Source organism: Sarcophilus harrisii, chromosome 1 (genome assembly GCF_902635505.1).
Source record: "Sarcophilus harrisii chromosome 1, mSarHar1.11, whole genome shotgun sequence".
In the NCBI taxonomy this organism is placed as follows: Eukaryota; Metazoa; Chordata; class Mammalia; order Dasyuromorphia; family Dasyuridae; genus Sarcophilus; species Sarcophilus harrisii.
In genome coordinates this window covers 319,162,104-319,181,332 of record NC_045426.1, presented here as the reverse complement: position 1 = coordinate 319,181,332, position 19,229 = coordinate 319,162,104, and the positions used below count along the sequence as shown (strand labels likewise).

General features: G+C 37.3%; 1 protein-coding gene across 2 annotated transcripts in view; it reads right to left on the bottom strand.

The window, feature by feature from the left end:
• SLC28A3 (solute carrier family 28 member 3) overlaps nt 1-19,229 on the bottom strand; it is a 140,003-nt gene that overhangs the window by 107,360 nt on the left and 13,414 nt on the right. Inside the window, exons 2-3 of one of the 2 annotated variants that reach the window (XM_031945461.1) lie at nt 9,663-9,779; nt 5,393-5,559 (exon numbers count right to left, since the gene is read on the bottom strand). In XM_031945461.1, the coding sequence (XP_031801321.1) occupies nt 5,393-5,458 (66 nt within the window). In that variant the 5' untranslated portion in view covers nt 5,459-5,559; nt 9,663-9,779. The remainder of the gene's footprint in view (nt 1-5,392; nt 5,560-9,662; nt 9,780-19,229) is intronic. The other variant, XM_031945462.1, reaches the window with a different exon arrangement.

Sequence of the window (19,229 nt, the reverse complement as noted above, 5' to 3'; positions counted from 1 at the left end):
AGTTACTTTAGCAACTGAATGGAAGGTGGATTGGAGTGGGCAAAGACTTGAGGCAGACAGATCCACCTGTAAACTGTTAGCATAGTCTATCTAGGCTTGAGGTAATGAGGCCCTGCACCAGAATGACAGTGGTGTAAAAGAGAGAAAGAGATATTGATTGCAAAGGTAAAACCTTCAGGTCTTAGCTAACAGATTGGTTATAGAGGCTAAGGTGAAATATGGTATTGGAAGGATAGTATTGCCTTCTATAGTAATAAGGAAGGATGGAGGCGTGGGGTAGGGTTTAAGGGGAAAGATAATGTTCTATTTTGAACATACTGAGTTTAAAATGATGAGTGAACATCTAGTTGGAGGTGTCTGAAAGACAGGTGAAGATGTGACATTGAAAGTCAGCAGATTTTAGGACAGGATAGGTAGATTTTAGAGTAATCAGCATAAAGGTGGTCATCAGATCCATAGGAGTGAATGAGATCATCAAGTGAAGTAGTACAGAAGGAGAAGAGAAGAGAAGAGAAGAGGGACCTGTACAGAAACTGAACTGAATGGTTAGTTAGCATGATCTGGAGGAGGACGTATTAAAGGAGATAAAGGAATGGTCAGATAAGTAGGAAGAGACCCACGAGAGAGCAGTGTCCTGAAATCCTACAGAAAGAGGGAGGAAGAGAGGAGAGGAAGGAGAGAGAGAGAGAGAGAGAGAGAGAGAGAGAGAGAGAGAGAGAGAAAGAGAGAGAGATAGAGAGAGACAGAGACAGAGAGAGAAGGAAGGAGGGAGGGAGGGAGAGAGGGAGAAAAGGAGACAGGCAGAGACAGACACAGAGAAAGGGAGAGAAAGAGAGAGAGAGAGAGACAGAGACAGAGAGAGAGAGAGACAGAGAGAGAGACAGAAAAGAGAGACAGAGAGAGACAGAGACAGAGAGACAGAGGCAGAGAGAGACAGAGACAGAGAGAGACAAAGAGACAGAGGCAGAGAGAGACAGAGACAGACAGAGAGACAGACTTAGAGACACACAGAGACAGAGAGAGACAGAGACAGAGAGACAGAGGCAGAGAGAGACAGAGACAGAGAGAGAAAAGGAGAGAGAGAGAGAGAGAGAGAGAGAGAGAGAGAGAGAGACAGAGACAGAGACAGAGACACAGAGAGGGACAGAGGGAAAAGGGGGCAAGGAGAGGGAGAGGGGAGGATATAGTAAAGAAAAGAGGGTGCTGTGGCAAACCTTGCCAAAGATTGCAGAGGCCCAGGATAATGAAGACTGAGAAAAAGCCACTGTTTTTTGCAACAAAGAGGTGGTGAGCAGCTCTGGAGAGAAGTTACCATGGAGTGATGGTCAGAAAGCAGACTGTAAAAGGTCAAGTATGACATCAGAGTAGAGAAGGTGGGATCACTGGACAAGCCTTTTGAGGAATTTAGCTAAAAACAGAGGAGACAAGAAAAGAGCTATTACAGGGATCAAAAAGGGCCCAAGGGACATTTTCAGACTAGGGGAGATATGGGCCTCTTTGCAGGCAATATGAAATGAGCAGCAGAGAGAGAAAGATTGAAACTAAGTAAAAGAGTGGGGATGGCAGAGAAGGCAGTCGGAGGAGATGTGACTATGGCATTGCCTAAACAAGCAGAGGAGGTAGTTTGGGGAAGGAGTAAGGGCACCTCATTATATGAAACAGGAATGAAAAGGAGAGCGGGGAAGGTACCTGAGCAGTAGTTATGTGGCTGTGGGCACCGAATGATGTGTTTTACGAGAGTGATTGCCAGTTAGATTGAGGTTCCAGCACCAAATGCTGGGGTTTGGTTATGTGAAGAATTCACAAAGGCCATTCTCTTTGGTAAAAAACAGGTTTATTTAGGAGAAGAGGTTTCAGACAAAATAAAGAGGTACAATAAACATCAGGAATGGTAAATATGAAATAAAATTGGGAGAGCACATAATAAGGAAAGGGGTTTTAATAATTAATGATGGAAAAGGCAAGTTCCCCAATGGAACTCACAATTAACCAGGAGAAAGGGAATATACCATGAGATGAGAGTATGCCCTTAACTTACAGGCCAAATTCACAGAGGAGTTTAGCCCCCTAAAAGAGTTAGTGAGCTATGGAAAGGAGAAAGATACCATGAGACATAGTGAGGGGAGTGAGAGGATAATGGTGGGGTGATGAGGGACACTATGAGGCATTGAGGAGTGAATGGAAAGACACCATGAGACAGTGCAGTGAGGGGCTATAATCCCAACAGGGATTCAGCAAATATAGCAGGAGCCCTGGACAGATTTATAGTGGAAATTTTTATCTCAAGGCTTGAATAACTTGGATTTCTGACTTGACACAGCAAGGCTGGGCTGCCTATAACCTCTACAGAGGATTGGACTATGAGGCTAAACTGTTTCCTATTAGTGTCCTTCCCTGCCTGCCCAGGGAGCAGTTCTATTAATATTTCATTCTTTCTCTGCCAACTGCACCCAGTTACTCAGGACATCATCAATAGGAGATGAGGAGAGGAGTTAATGGTGAATGGCCTCATTTTTTTTTCCTGTAAAGTAGCTAAAACTAGGGAAAGAGGGATCTGTGGGAGATTTGAGGAGGGATGAAAAGGTTTGAGAGAGTTGTGGAAAGAGGGATAATGAGTGGTTGAGGACCACTCTTTATCAATAATACAGATAAACTAGGATACTGTATGGTATAATTTTCAAAGTCTTTTGGATCAAAACTTTTTCTTGTTAGGAATTACTGGCTAATCAGTAAATACCGTATTTTTTAAAAGTTAGTAAGTCATTTTTGGTCCCTGTCTACTCAGTTTTTTGTTTTGTTTTTAAATAAGAAGAGCAGTCTGGGAGTCTCAGGAAATGGAACTCAGGACAACTAAGCTATGAATGGGGGAGGAGCAAGCCAACAGGTCTGGATCAATTGTGCTTTGTCCCAGAAAGCCAGGAAGCTAAACTTACTCTCATTGCCAAAGCAGAATAATAAAAGCCAATATTTATAATTGCGTACAGCTAGAACTTTGAGGAAAATTTCCAGCTACAGCCACCTCTGTTTCTCCATTCTCTGCTTCTTTTACCCTCTTTCCTTTTCTTTTCATGCATTCATTTAGTCAATCAAAGAACTTACTATGTGCCAGGCATATAGTTAGTCATTAAGAATGCAAAGAAAGGCAGAATCACAGTTCCTAACATCTTAAAGAGCTGATATTCTACTAGGGGAGACATCATTTAAACAATTATGTATATAAAGACACATACAGGGTAAATTGGGGATTATTTTATAAGATATTAGCAGTGGTGGAGGTGGGGAGTGGCAGGAATTGGGAAATGACTTTTGAAGAAGGTGCTGAACAACTTTTTCTTGAAAGAAGACAGGACCCAGAGGTTAGAAGGGAGAGCATTCCAGACTTGGGGGACAGCAGAAGATGGGAAAGCTATGTTGAAGAAGCTCAGAATCAGGAGATCTTGAATTCAAATCTCATTTCAGACATTTACTAGCTGTGATATCCTGAACAAAGTCACTTAAACTTTTGCATGCCTCAATTTCCTCATCTATAAAATGGGGATTATAATAGCACTTACTTTACAAGACTGTGGTGAGGGTCAAGTCAGAACTTATGTTAATGACTTATAAACCCTGAAAGTATTATATAAACCCAATTATTGTTATTATTCAAGAAACAGTGAGAAAAGGAGTAAAGTGTAAGTAAAGGTAGGGTAGCGCAGTAATTTAAAAGCTAAACAGAAGATTTGGCCTTGGAGGTTTTAGAGTTAGTTTCCTCTACCTTTATTCTCCCTCTGGTCCCAATTATGCCTTGGATTTGCTTGTGAGGAATAGGGGTGGAGGTGAAAAGAGGGAGCATTGCTAGAAGGGCCAGAAAGCTTGCTGAACCCAGTTCCCAAGATTGCTTAATCAGTGTGAAGCATTAAATTTGTAAAGGAAGCAAACTTCAGGAGCTAATCTGAACATCCCCTTTGGCAAAGGGTTAGCCAGATCATAGGACACTTTAACTCTCTAATCCCCAGAGGGGGTTTGGAAAGTCTCAGGAACCTTCAAGTTCCAAGCAGCCCAGTGTTGGCTTGTGCAGACATTCTCCACCAGTTAGGAACCCATGAAACCAGGTCAGGTTAGATCATAGACCAGAACATGGGTTAAGACGTATCTGTGATTCATTTTTTGCTGGTTTGTTTACTTTTTTTTGGTGATGGCAATTTTGAAGGGAAAGAAGAATTTCCTTAAGGCAGATTTCACTACTAATACAGTCAAGGTTTCAGAGATTAAATAGATCTGGGTTCAAATTTTAAGTCTTCCACTTGCTACCTATTAAATACTTTTTGGGTCTTGGTTTCCCTTGGTAAAGGGAGTAAGCTATATGGCCTCTGAGTTTCCCACACATTTGTGATCCCACACCCATAATTCAACCATACCCTGAAATGGATAAAAGATATATAAATTTTTTAAAAAGATAAAAGACAAGTGTTAATATGCATCAGACCCTTGTAAGCTTGCAAATGGTATAGTCAATGGAGAATAAAGCAACTGCCTTGGAGTTAATCAGAGACTAGTCCCTCCTCTGACCCAAATTGACTCCATGACTAGTGGCTCTGGAGAAGTCCTTTAATTTACCTCATTGTCCCCAGGTAGTCAAGATTAGGAGTTGTAGGGCAGGTACCAAACTGCTCTGTTAGAGGAAGTTTTCCTGTACCAGTGAAATCACAAGTGTGTAGGAGTGGGGTGGGAGATGGGGAGAGGTTTGCAAAGAATTTTATATAAATTATCTCATTTGAAGTTCATGGCAGTTTTGGGAGGTAAAGAATACTTCCCTTTAATTATCATATTCAAGGTTTGGTGCTGGAATACCAGAACAGAACAATACAATCTGTTCCTTCAAGAACTTTTTATTCTACAATAAGATGAAAAAAATTGAAACTCAAAAAAATTTGAAATAAGTGAAGTGATTATCATGGTCACAAAGTTATTCCACAATACAGGTAGGATTTGAACTCAAGTCCTTTTGATCAAAAATTTAGCTCTGCCTTCAATTTTTCCAGAATAGAGTGACCTTAGGGTAGGCATTGACTTTCTCTGGGTCAATTGTAGTAAGTGCTTAATCAATGTTTATTGACTGACTGATTGAGATCTAAGTAGTCAATAGCTAAAGAGACCTTTCAGGTTCCTTCACACAATAGAAAATTCAGGATGAAAGGAAACTACTTTTAAAGGCATTAAACTTTAAAGAGTGCCTTTAATAAACTCTGTTTCCCCATCACCCCTCCCCACTAATCTTAATTGTTTCTTTAAGCACCAGGCCAATACCCAAAAGGTGTGTGCAAAGATTATCTCCCCTTCTAAAAGCATTTTGGTTGTAGTTAAAGCTGCAGCAGCAACCTCCAGAACCAAAACAAAACGTCCCACCTACCTCAAAAGCATTGTTGGAATAACCATCCTCTCCACTGAGGTTGAGTTTAGTTTCTCTCAGCTCCATTTCGTTCAGCCCCGAGGAAGCACCTCAAAGCTGCTTGTTCTTCACACTTATTTCTGATTCTTAATTCTTTCAAAGTGTATCTGGTCCGAAGTTTCAAATACCTGGGAAAAAAAAAAAAAACACCACACCCCTTTTGCTGAGGTCATAACTACTCCACCTGTAGTTTTTGGCTAGGAGGAAAACTTGAATTTAATCAAGGATTTACAATTTCAAGCCAACCAAGTATCTGCACCCTTCTGAATTTTGTTTTGTTTTTGGAGGTGACCTAGCTTCCTCATTTGCCCACCTGCACTTATGTTCTACTCAATAGTTTAGCAGACTTATTCAGAACAGAAAGAAAATGATTATTTTTTAAAAAGTGAATTGTATATTTCAGGGAGATCAAAGATGGAATAATCCCAGATACACCCAAATATTAGCAGCATTTACTGCAATAGCAAAAAAAAAAAAAAAAAAAAAAAAAAAAAAGGAAACAATGGTTGTGTCCATTGATGAAGGAAATGACTGAGCAAATTGTAGTAGATGGATGTAATAAGTGTGGGAATACATGTGAACTGACACAAAGTGAAGTAAACAGAACCAGGGAAACATTATATGGAATTAATTTAATGAATTTTAAAAATGAAAGGGATGAGGTCCTAAGAAATAGTGGGTACCTCACCTTGCTGTATCCATCCTGAAATCCGACCCTTGAAGTTAAATTTCCCCTATAAATCTGTCCACAGTTTATACTATCTTTGCTGAATTTCTTTTGGGGCTACAGATTACTCTGTCTCATAGTGTCTTTTCCCTTCTCTCTCCTCCAGGCCACGTGATATCTTTCCTCTCATTCCCCCACCATGCCTCATGGGGTCTTTCTCCTTTCCGTAGCTAATTAACTCTTGTAGGGTGCTAAACTCCCCTACAGATTTTGCTTGTCAATTGGGGACACATTCCCATCTTGTAGAATATACCCCTTTCCCGGGTTAATTGTGAATTAGCTTATCTTTTAGGGAACTTGTCTTTTCCATCATTAATTGTTAAAACCCCTTTCCTTGCTAACTACGTGCTCTCCCACTCTATTTCATATTTACCATTCCTGATGTCTATTGTATTTCTTTATTTTGTCTGGAACCTTTTCTCCTAAATAAATCTACCCTTTGCCAAAGAGAATGGCCATTGTGAATTCTTCACATGACTGACATTCAATGCTTGAACTTCTATCTCATAATTTGGTGCTAACTCCAAACACATCACTGAGAACTAGGAATTGCTACACTGAACACCCCCAAATAAATCCCATGGCCAGTCAAACTTGTCTCAGAAGAGATAAGATGAGCATGTGAACTATTTTTCCTGCTCCACTTTTTTTTTTTTGTCACAGGGATGACTCCCTGGAAAAGAAGAGATATATACAAGTAAAGGTGATAGGGAAATCCAAAGATACAAAATTTAGAAGAGAAAGTGAAATGCAAGAACAAACATAATTAAATTCAATAGACACTTATTAAGCACCTGTTAAAGGTTTTGTGCTAGATCTTTGGGATGCTGCTTATAAAAGATGATTTTTTGAGTGTTAATTTTCTTTTCTGTAAAGCTGTGGTGATGTTGGATGTAATGGACTTTCTGTCCCAACCAAGGCCCCCTCCCTCCAAAATAGGAACTGTCCTACCTTCAGAAGCTTATATTCTATTAAAGGCATAACAGTATATAATTCACACACCACCAATTCAAATGCATGCAGTTGTACAAATTAATTTTAGGGGAAAAAAAGCAGTAACAGTGGGAGAATTCAGGCAAAGCCCCATGTTGTAGGTAACACCTCAGGGGAACTTTGAAGGAAGTTAAAGTTTCTAAGAGTGATTTATTCCTCTGCAAAATAGCATTTGTAAGAATGTTAATTATACCAGCCCTGAAGTTAGGAGGACCTGAATTCAAATTTGACCTCAGACACTTAACACTTCCTAGCTGCGTGACTCTGGGCAAGTCATTTAATCTCAATTGTCTCAGAAAAAAAAATATTAATTGATCAAATAGGTACCATACATTATATGAATTGTCACAAATAGGTGCATGTATATTAGGTTGAGTGAGCAAAAAATCTGGAATATTAAAAAAGGAAAATTATCCATTTTTCCTTTAACAAGAGATTTGGTTGCAGATTTTCTTCAAATGGTTACTTTCTAGTATATTTTTTAAATGATTTGACTTAAAAATAGACATTCTATATCTGCACATTTTGCAAATTTAAATTTAGCTAAAGGGATTCTTATGTGTTTTATTATTCTTATTAAAGGAAAGCTGTACTTTCCCCCCCCCCCCCTTTTTTTTTTTAAAGAAGGCATAATCCAATGGTTGAGTTTAGAAACCTTCTCTGGAGGAATTCAGGTATTTGTTGTTCGGTAATTGCAGATATGTTGGACATCATCTGGGGTTTTCTTGGCAAAGATATTAGAATGATTTGCCAATTCCTTCTCCAACTCTTTTTACAAATGAGGAAACTGAGGCAAATAGGTTTAGTGACTTACTTAGGGTCATACAGCTAATAAGTGTTAGAAGTCAAATTTGAATTCAAGATAAGTCTTCCTGATTTCAAGCGCAGCACTCTATTTACTGAGCCACCTAGCTGCCCCTGTCCTCCCAATCCCAGATGTTGATTTTTTTTTTTCTAGAAGATTCAGCCCCTGGGAACTTCAGGAGTATTTTCTGAATTCTTCATGTGACTTTCTAGTCAAAATCTTTATAAATTTTCCCATAGAGATAGATTTATGATAGGCTTTTTGTTTATTTATCTTGGATATTTTTTATTATTATTTTTCTTTCTTTTGTATTGATAAATTGGGCATTCACTGAAAAAGAAGCAGCCTGATCTCTTGGAAACTGAATTTGGAGAGGGAGGATTTGTTTCAAATCTCAGCCCAGAGTGGCTTATATCCATGTAGTGCCTAGAGTGCTAGCACTGGAATTAGGAAGATTATAAGTTCAAAACCAGACTCAGATCCTTACTAGTTTTCTGAATTTGGTCAAGTTGTTCTATCTGCCTTATTTCCCTCAATTGTAAAACAAGGACAATAACCATACCTTGCATGGTTGTTGTGAGAATGTGATATTGAATGTGAGAATGAGATATTTGTAAAGCAGAATTCCTGGCATGTAGTAGACCCTATATAAATGCTTATTACCTTCCCCCTCTTACTTATTTGGCATCAGTCTGTTAGGCTATATTAATCAGTAACTAAACTAACAAAAGGGGCAAATAGGTGGTTCAATGGATAGAGTACCAGGCTTAGAGTCAGGAACATGAGTTCAAATCCAGCCTCAGATACTACATATGTGATCTTGGACTTAACTTCCTCTTAACTCCTATTTGCCTCAGTTCCTGGTCTATAAAGTAATAGACACAAGTGGAGAAGGATATGGTAAACCATTCCAGTACCTTTGTTTGGAAAACCCCAAAGACAAAGCATGGTGCCATATAGAGTTGGACTGAACAACGAAAATGCTAACAAAAGGATTAAAAAAAAAAATCTATGTGTGGATGAAGAAACAATGATATGGAACTGTAGCAGAGTTGGAGTTAAAAGCTGACAAGGAGTTGTCAAGGGCTAAAGGCTGCCAAGGTTTTAATGGGGAGTCTTAAAAGGAGTATTTTCTTTAGAAAAATTATTATGAATTATAAAATTGATAAACATAAATATTTCTATAAACAGCAGCCAGAAAGAATTGTATAGGAAAGAAGAACTTAATTATAACTTGTTTGTCTTAAATTGTCTCTCTGTGCCTCAGTTTCCTCATCTGTAAAATGAGAAGTTTGGACTAGATGATGGGCTTATGAATAAGTCTGTGGTGTGAATAGGTTGAAGAAAGTGGATTAAAATAATGAGAAAAAGCATAGATCCAAAATTTCTAAACAGCTGTCATACCCATTATTGTTTTGATTGAAAATGCATTTATTTGAAATTTCTTAATTTTATTTGAAACTTCAGGAAATCAAAAGTTATGGATGAAGCTTTAAGTCCAACTTAATTAAAGATGTCTACCACTTAAAAATAATGGTATTTTTTGGTACACCATATTCTATTTAACTCATACCCAGAAATTCTGATTAGAAAACTATGTGATAAAACTTTCATATGAACAAAAGTGAAATAAATATGTGTGTGTGATCATTATGTAATTGCACTAAAGAATTAATATGATGAGAATTTAAAATCTCTTCTCATACCTTGGGTGCAGAGGATGTTGGGATCTTTCTCATTCTGTTTCCTCCATCTTTGATGAGGATGAGATATGTAGTCCTGAGTAATTTGACTAAGTGATGTGGGGATTAAAAATATCCCACCTACAATAAAAGAGACAGGCAGAGCTGTGAGCCAATGGCACTTTATTAATGGGTCCGTGGTCCCCTTTAATGAAGTGGATCTCAGATCTTCCTCTTGATCTGAAATGCCTCTTCCAAGTAATTGATACAGCGCTACAAAAATATTTTGGGGGACTTTCCATGTGGTTGAGTTATCTCTGTCACATTGGGCTTGGTCACCACAATAAGGAAAAACAAGGAAGGAGGACATTTAGTTAACTTTCCATAGTTATAAGCAAGTGAACTTAGAATCTGCAGCTCACAGCTCTGGGGCCTTATGTATAGAACTTTTATATGATCATATCCAACTGATTAATACTGAATAGAGTAAGAGTCCAAATGAATTATTTCAGTTGTCAAAGTAAATGAGGGCACTAAAAGGCAATTAGTGAGAGGGAGATACTTTACCTGAACCTTTATACCAGGTGGGGCATGAGTAAAGTAGAGGAGATAAAATATTTGAGCACTTAGGACACAAATTATCATCATACCATAAAATTACCATGAAATTAGAAAGAGTCACTTGTAAGGTACACCAGAGATGCTTCCTCTAACATGGATTTCCTATAAGTGGTGGTAATACAAATACCAAAATGAAAAAAAAAAGTCTCTATCCTTATGAAACTTAAATTCACTATAGAGGAAGATAATATATACATAAATGTGTACAAGATATATAAAAAATAAATATAAGGTAATTTTTGGGGGAGGCGAACACTAGTAGCAAAGTCACCAAGACAGAAAATTGTTTACTAGGAACATAAAAAAAAATTTAGAGAATTTGTGATTAATGAGTTAAAAAAATCACACAGAACAATTTATATTTGATCCTAGAGGTAATAGAGAGCCATTGGAGTTTATTGAGTAGGTCAGGTCTGAAGTATAGGAAAAATTACTGTAGTCAATTGTAATGTCTCAAGTCTCAGGGACTCTAAAGGCTCTATTAACCTATATGTAACCATAAATGGGTATAGGGAGACCAATTTGGAGGCTATTGTGGATAATCTAGGCAATAAACAATGTGTATCTGAGCTACAATGGGGGTTTTATGAGTGTGAAGAAGAGAACAGATGGAAGAGATATTATGAAAGTAGAACTGACAAGTAGCTATGTAGGGTAAGGCAATGGGAGTTGAAGATGACAACAAAGTTGTGAACTTGAATAAATTGAAGTCAGATTTTCCTGATTCTGAAGCTAATCTTTTCACTACTATATAACACTACTCTCCTTTCAATTTTATATAATATTATTTATTTTAAGAGGGCATCTAAGTGGTACAGTGGATAAAGTTCTGGGTTTGTTCAGGAAGACTCATCTTCCTGAAGTCAAAATCAACCTTAGACACTTATTAGTTGTGAGACTGGGCAAGTTTGCTTCAGTTTCCTCATCTGTAGTGTATAGGAGAAGGAAATGGCAAATCACTCCAGTATCTTTGTCAAGAAAACTCCCCAAAGGTTTCATTTTATTTTAAAAAGAGAAAGAAAATGTTTAAAAAAGAAAACTGTTTCATTCAAGCATTCACTACCACATACTTCTAACCATAACATGTCATTTATTACTATTTATTGTTATGGGCCAGAACTCTGAACTTAAAACAAGGATTCTTTCAAGGTGTTAACTCAGTGGAATTGATGATACAATTGTTATCTAGTTTAGCATGGTGATTAATAGTTCTCTAAATTCAGTATGATCGATTTAATCCTACAACAAATAATGGTTTCCTAGTGACATAATGATTGGTTTATATTCCGTGTACTGCATATAAGCTGGGACTCAGACTCAGAGCCAGATTCATTCATTCCATCTCACACTACTGTGGTGGCAAGCTCTCCTCCTTAGCTTCTCCACTGAAACCAAGACTCCAAAAGGCCTCTAAGGCAAGGAAATTAGATTGTGAAGGAGATAATAAAGGATTTGGACTTTAATACCTGGTATTCTTGTGGTGATTAATTTGCTGAAAAAAAGGCTGCCCCAAAGACCTCTAGAAAACCAACCAGAACACTACATTTTGGCACCCAAACAGGGACTAAGGATCTACATCTGTGACCCAGAAATTAGGATGAGTACAAAAACAGACAAGAAGGAAACTTTGTTAAGGGCTAAAGTAGTGTTTCAGCTAAAATGGGACAAATGTTTAGAAAGGAGCCTTTTCCACCTCAAGGAAAATGTGTCAAAAGTTTAGTTAAACTCATAAAAAACCAAAGTTTGATTGTAATTTGGATGCAGATCATTGAATTCTTTGAAATATTAAAATACACGTTTCCTTGGTTCTCTAAGGAAAAAGAATTAGATCCAGGTGAGTGGAAATAAGTAGGAGAGCAACTATGTGAATATTACAATGATAATGGCATTGATTCAATTCCTAAAGAAACACTTTATACATATAGCTTAATACAATTGGCTTTAGGAAATTACATAAGTTATAGAATAAGGAAAAAGAAGAAAGTACAGGAGGGGGAGGATACTGACAAACTAGGTGAAAAGGATGAAGAATTAGACAAACTAGGTGAAAAGCATGAAGAATTAGACAAGAAAGAAGTTAAATACAATTCTGATGGAATTAAGGAATGTGGTGCTTCACAGCAGGAGTCATTAGGGCATTCCCCATCCCATGACCTACCCCCCTCAATTAACTCTTCATGGATGGAGGGAGAAGGAGAAGGGGGAGAGGCAGTGACACAGTTAGCACCACCTATGAAGCAGCCTATGAGAAGATTACAGAAGGCACTAGTTAAAGCTAAAAAAGAAGGACAGGATATATCTGATTTACAACTAAATGCATACCCTGTTACTGAAGAGTTTGACTCTTTAGGTAAACAAAGGAGAAGATACACTCCTTTTTATCTAGAAAAAATCAAGGATTTGAAAAGGGGTTGCAGTCTTTGTGGGGCTACATCTTCTTATGTTAAGATTATATTAGAGAATTTGGCTTATGAAATTTTTAACCCCTAATGATTGGAGATCTATAAACATGTTTAAAACCTGGACAAAACCTGTTGTGGCTTTCAGAGTACAGTGAACTATGTAGGATACAAGCCCAATGAAATAGGCAAACTGGAGTTAATATACAAATGAGCTTTGATCAACTAGCAGATAAAGGTCAATATGCAGACATTTCAATACAGATTAATTACCCTTTGATAGCACATGAGCAAATTGCTCCTGCTGCTATCAAAGCATGGGGCTCCCTCCCAGGAAAACAAAATAGAGCAAGGTCCAATGAATCCTTTGCTGATTTTATGGGATGTTTGCACACAGCTGTCATATGAACAAATGGAGAAAATTCAGCAACAGAAATTTTGATAAGACAACTGGCTAAGGAAAATGCTAATGAGTTTGTAGAAGAATTATTCTGGGACTACACAAGGATGTTCCTCTATAGGCGATTATAAGATTCTGTGCCACAGTGGGCACAAATGTCTTTTATACCCAGGCTATGATGCAGAACATGGGAAGACAGGGTTCCTCTTGGCAAGGGACTTCTAGAAAACCTTGTCAATGCTTTCAGTGTGGTAAAGTAAAGCATCTGAAAGCTCAATGTTGCCATAGAGACAGAGTGAGAGGACAGGATGGGAGAGCAAGACCCAAAATTCCATGTACAAAATGCAACAAGGGTTTCCACTGAGCCTCAGAATGTAGATTGACTTAGGGAAATGAGAGGTGGGGCATGATGGCAGCTGAGGTGATATCCAGAGAATCTTTAGAAGTTCAGGATTCTGATAAGATCAATCAACTGAAAAGCAATCAGATGGGAGAAAGGGATTACAATTGGAGAAAATACAGGCTTTTTAACCTGACAGAAGAGACATGTCCAGTGAGCATAGCTCCAATGTAATTGCCAGGTGATGTGGAGAAATACAGAAAGTGGTGAATGGAAGGGACAAGATAGGTTATCTGCTTGGGTGAGTTTGCTTGTATCTCTACAGATGGAGAAGGAATCAGATGGGTCCCAACAAGTCGTATTCGCCTTGTCCATCAGAGAGAGACAGAAAAAGAGAAAAATCTCAAAACAAAGGAGAAGACCTAAGAAACATTTGACACTAAAAGAACATAGCTGACAATGAATGAGGCTGTTATAGAACTTCAAAACCTGAAGGATTCATTGGATTCCCTGAGATGAAAAATTGTTGATAAGACTGTTGCAGAACTTCAAAACCGATTCTCTGAAACATGATAAGACTGATACAGGACTTCAAAATCTACAGGAATCATTGGATTCCTTAACACATGATAAGACTATTGCAGGTCTTCAAAACTTTAAGGAATTATTGGATTTCCTGACACATGAAGTAATGGCCAATAGATTAGTTTTGGACTATTTCTAGGACTTATGGACATGTATAATTCCTCATGTTGATTCATGTTGTTTGTTATGTAATACCTCTTATGTTGATGGATTTATGTATACCAGTTTCAAGTGAGAAACCCGCTAATCTGGTTTGATTCCCCATTTTCCTTTGGTTTTCATTTCCCTTCCTGAGAGGGAGATGTGATCACCTCCTTTTTTGGTGTTTTTACCCCTTTTTGAGGAGTCAGAGAAGGCGTGATCACCTGCTTTTTGGGGTTCTCACCTCCTTGAGAAGTCAGGGAGGATGTGACTACCTTATGTTCTAAAACAAAAGAAAGCAGAAGATGTTATGCGCCAGAACTCTGAATTTAGAACAAGGATTCTTACAAAGTGCTAATTCAGTGGAATTGATGAGACAATGGCTATCTAGTTTAGCACGGTGCTTAATAATTCTCTAAGTTCAGTATGATTGATTTAATCTTACAACAAATAATGGTTTCCTAGTGATATAATGATTAGTTTATACTCAGTGTAGAGCATATAAGCTGGGACTCAGACGCAGAGCCAGATTCATTCACTTCATCTCACAGCACCATTTCTGGCCTCTTGCACTTCCCCCACTGAGACCAAGGCAGGTCTGAAAGGCCCTCCAGAAAGCTGCCCAGCCCCAGGCAAGGAAACTAGATTGTGAAGGAGATAATAAAGGATTTGGACTTTAACATCTGGCTATTCTTGTGGTGATTACTCAATTGAAAAGAAAGCTGCCCCAAAGGCCTACAGAAAACTAACAAGAACACTACAACTTATCCCAAAGTTATGAGAAAAGTACTTTTTAAACTTTCAAGTGATATATATATATATATATATATATATATACACATATGTATATGTATGTATGTATTTATATATGTATGCACATATATTTATATATAAATGAGTTATCCTCTTTTAGGGAATGACAGAAGATGTGGAACTAAAAAGCATTGTGATTTGATTGGCACAGTATGCATAAAGTTCATAGTATTTAAAGATCAACTAGTCCAAGACTTAAAATTTTTCCCACTAACTACCCCTTTTTGCCAGAGAAATTTTTATGTGACCCTGGGTATATAGGTATATAAAATAGTCATCCAAATCAAACATTTACTGATAATAAATTATAATTTTCCAATAACTAAGCTTTAAATATCACACAGAATAGCTTATATTTGATCCTGGAGGTAACAGGTTGCCATTAGAGTTTCTTCAGTCAATCAGATCTGAGATATAGGAAAAATTACTGTAATCAACTAGAGTCTCACATTTCAGGGACTCTAGGGTGAAATAAGTCATATGACCCCATATGGGATCATGACCCACAGTTTAAGATGCTGGAAATTTGAATCCATCTTGATTACATGGATACCATGGACTACCATGGAAATCCTACCTATCCTTCAGAACTTTTTGCACATAGTTGATGCACTTATATAATAATTTTTATGAGTTCTCTCCCGTAAATTCCATGAGAGCAGAAACTTCTCCATTTTTGTCTTTGCATCTCCCAAGCCTAATATAATACTGACCCATAGCAAGCAATTTAATAAATGCTCCTTCAATTTGCCTAGAACAGAAACCATGTCTGATTTAAACTGGTCACCTCTTTTACTTCCTGTATATAGTAGGTGATTAATACATGTTTTGTGCTGTATTTTTTTACATTATATTGTTGTAAGTCAATAGAAAGGAAGTTCTAAAGTAAGAAGGATGATTGGTTTTGGAGTGGATCCTTCACAGAAGTCCAAAGGTATGAGAAGCTTATAAAGTCATAGAGTCAAGTTGAGAACTCTGTCCTGAAATTCTGTATATCATCATCTTGAATAAGGAGAACTTATAAACATGATCGGCTACCATTAACTTTCAACCTGGAAAGGAACAACAGGAAACCTGAGAAGGAAATAGAGTTCCCAGAAAATTCAGGGTGATGAAAATCATTCTTTTTAATGCTTCTAGTTTCTGTTTAATGCTCAGGGAACAAGAACTGCCTGCTCTCTTAAAGTCAGTGATTATTAGAATTCCATGTAGGACTTGGCCACCTATCAAACTTCTCCAGGCAAAATTTATATTAACAAGGAAGAAGTTGGTATAGTGGAAAGAATGCTGGTTTTGAAGTCAAAGGACCTGAATTCAAATCCCAGATCTGCCATTTATTAAAATTTTTGTGATCTCCAGCCCCAGTTTCTTCATTAGTGAAAATAGAGGTTTTCAGTTCTGAATTCATGATCCTGATTCATTAGGAATAAATAACACCAAACCATGCTAATCCTGTTTCCTTACTTGAGAAAGTTAGACTAAATGACCTCAAGATCTTTAGCTCTTTGATTTCTAATGATAGGAATATTTCTCTGCTCCTCCCTTCCCTTTTTGCTATAGGGTTTCTCTGAGATGTGTCCAACTCCATTTCAGGCTTTCTTTGAAAAAATTCTGGAGTGGTTTGCTATTTCTGAGGCCAGATTTGAACCCAGAATTGAGTCTTTCTAATTCTAGGCCTGGCACTATCCACTGGTACTATTTTAGTTACGTGATGATAGTAATGATCACAAATGATCTTTGATCATTCTGCTTGAATTGTAAAAACGTATTCATTTTTGTTCAGTTTTCTAACTTCATAGAACTAGAAGGGGACCTTAGTAGTATGAGAAGTATTGAAAAGTTGGGTCTCCATAGTGTTGCAAGCTTTGTGGTATTGTGAGATAGCAGGTAGCACTGACCAAAAGGTTTTCAGAATACAAGAGGTTAAGGAAGGTTAAGATTCCATAGAACAATTAAGTAACCAATAGAAACCTTGAGCAAAGAAGGAATGGGGAGCTAGGAAGGCATAGGAAAGAATCTTGTGGTATTGAGAAAACCACAAATTTAAGATAATAGCCATAAACCCCAAACTTGTTGGGTCAATGACTTGACTTGACCAAATCACTATTGCTTAATAGGCTAACTTGAATATTAACACAGCCCGTAGGAGGAGTTTTCCACCATTTTTGAACATGGGATGTGTAATGAGGAAGAGGTTTATACATATTTATATTTTTTATACATGCTTGTACATATTTAAGGGGAAACATGTAGTGGGCACATCAGAAAGATTGTAACTTAGAAAGAAATGGACCAATCTGTTCTCTGAAGGGAGGGGCTGACAAACTATCCAGTATAAAGCTTCTCTCACTTCTGTGCTCAGCCCCACTTCTTCCTGAAGAGGAAAAGATCCTCTTCTAGCCAGAAACATTAAGACAATTCCATAGGATTCTTCTTTAATAAATTTTCCTCTTTATCTGATTTTCATTGTCAAGACTGTATTTCTTACAGTAATTCAGAGCATTCAAAACTGGAAGGGTTCTTTATAATCCAGATACTATCCTCTTCCCTGCTTTGTTGGGCCTCTCTTCCTCCTCAAACTGCTGCATAATCCCTCATCCATCTGGGCAAAGATTATATCCTACAATAGAATGTGAACAGGGGAGTTAACTACCCCAGGGAAAAGGTATTATTCCCCTTTGTCTTATTATTCCCAGGAACCAGTTCAGAGCCCTGAACATAGTAGATGTGTAATAAATACATGTTGATTTGAACTGAGGGAACTCAAATTTAAGGGGATTATTTGCCCAAGGTCACATAGGTAATAAATGGAGGAGACCCTGGATTCCCTTGGTTTCAAAGGCAGTGTGTGCTTTTATCATTGTATCCAGCTGGTCCCAAGTATTGAAGGTGTACACTAAATGGTATCCTGGGGATTATGAACCCCAAACTTCCCTGTCTTATTCCCCACTAAAGAATCATCTTCATTATCACAATACCAGTTAGATAGAACAGTAGATAGAGCAATGGATCTGGAGATAGGAAAAACGGAGTAAAATTCTATCTCAGACACTTAGTAGCTGAGTGATCCTGGATAAGTCACTTAAACTGTTTGCTTCAATTTCTTCAGCTGTAAACTGAGGATAATAAGATTTCCTACTTCTCAGAGTTGTGAGGATCAAATGAAATAATGTTTGTAAAAAAGAAACAAAAACTCTTAGCACAGTGCCTGACCAGTAAAAGGTAACACAATAGTAGGTAAGACAATAACACCAAGTGAGACAATGTGCTCATTGAGAGTTATAAAAGCTACAATCAGATGGAGTGTGATAGTGTGTAGATTAAAGGGAAAGGGATAAAGAGGTAGGGAAAGGATAGGGGGAGAGGTTACTGGAGGAATCCTTGGGGTTGGGGAAATTAAATAATAGCAAAGCAAGCTAATGATAGAAGTAGAAGAGTTAACAAAAGATAATGTGTATATGTGTGTTTATGTAAGCATATATGTGTGTATATATATGTATGCATGTGTATTTACTTTATCTAAATGTAAACATAAATATAACTGTAGTTAACAGTAGTCTGCTTGGGGAAGAAAGGGGAAAAAAAGAATAAAGTAAAAAGTGCACAGCAGAGAACAAAAGAAAACCTACAAGGAAGCAAAGAAAAGATGGATAGTTCTGAATACGTGTTCTATTATTATATACAATTTCTAGAAATGGAGATTTTTTTGTTACATATTTTAAATACTCTCATCTTCTGCCATGCACATGAGTGTTTTTCTTTTTCTTTTTTCTACTTCATTTTTTCCCATTTTCTATAAATAATTTTTTAAAAAAAATCTATAAACCTGAGAGGTTGGTATTATTCCCATTTTATAGAGTTAAACATCTACAGGGTTTCTTAACCTGGGGCCCATGAATTTTAATGTTTTGATAATTTTATTTCCACATAATTGGTTTCTCTCATCATAATATGATATTTAAAAAAATGTATTTAAAAAGATAATTCTGAAAAGGTGCCTTCACCAAATGTCTAAAGAGATCCATAATACCAGACCCCTTACTTGAGGCTATCTCATATAATAAATGAACCAAATGTTACTCAACAAAATACCCTTTTGCCAATTCCTCAGTCAGGAATTACTATAGATGCTTTGTATGAAGTGTGGGTTTATTATACATTTAAGTTGTTTCCAAGCATCCTTATGTGTCTTGAAAGTACACATGTCTAAACAATGAATACTAATTATAAATAATTTTTATCTATTCACTAAGGCAGGTTATCATTTTGATTGGAAATGATTGGAAATAATT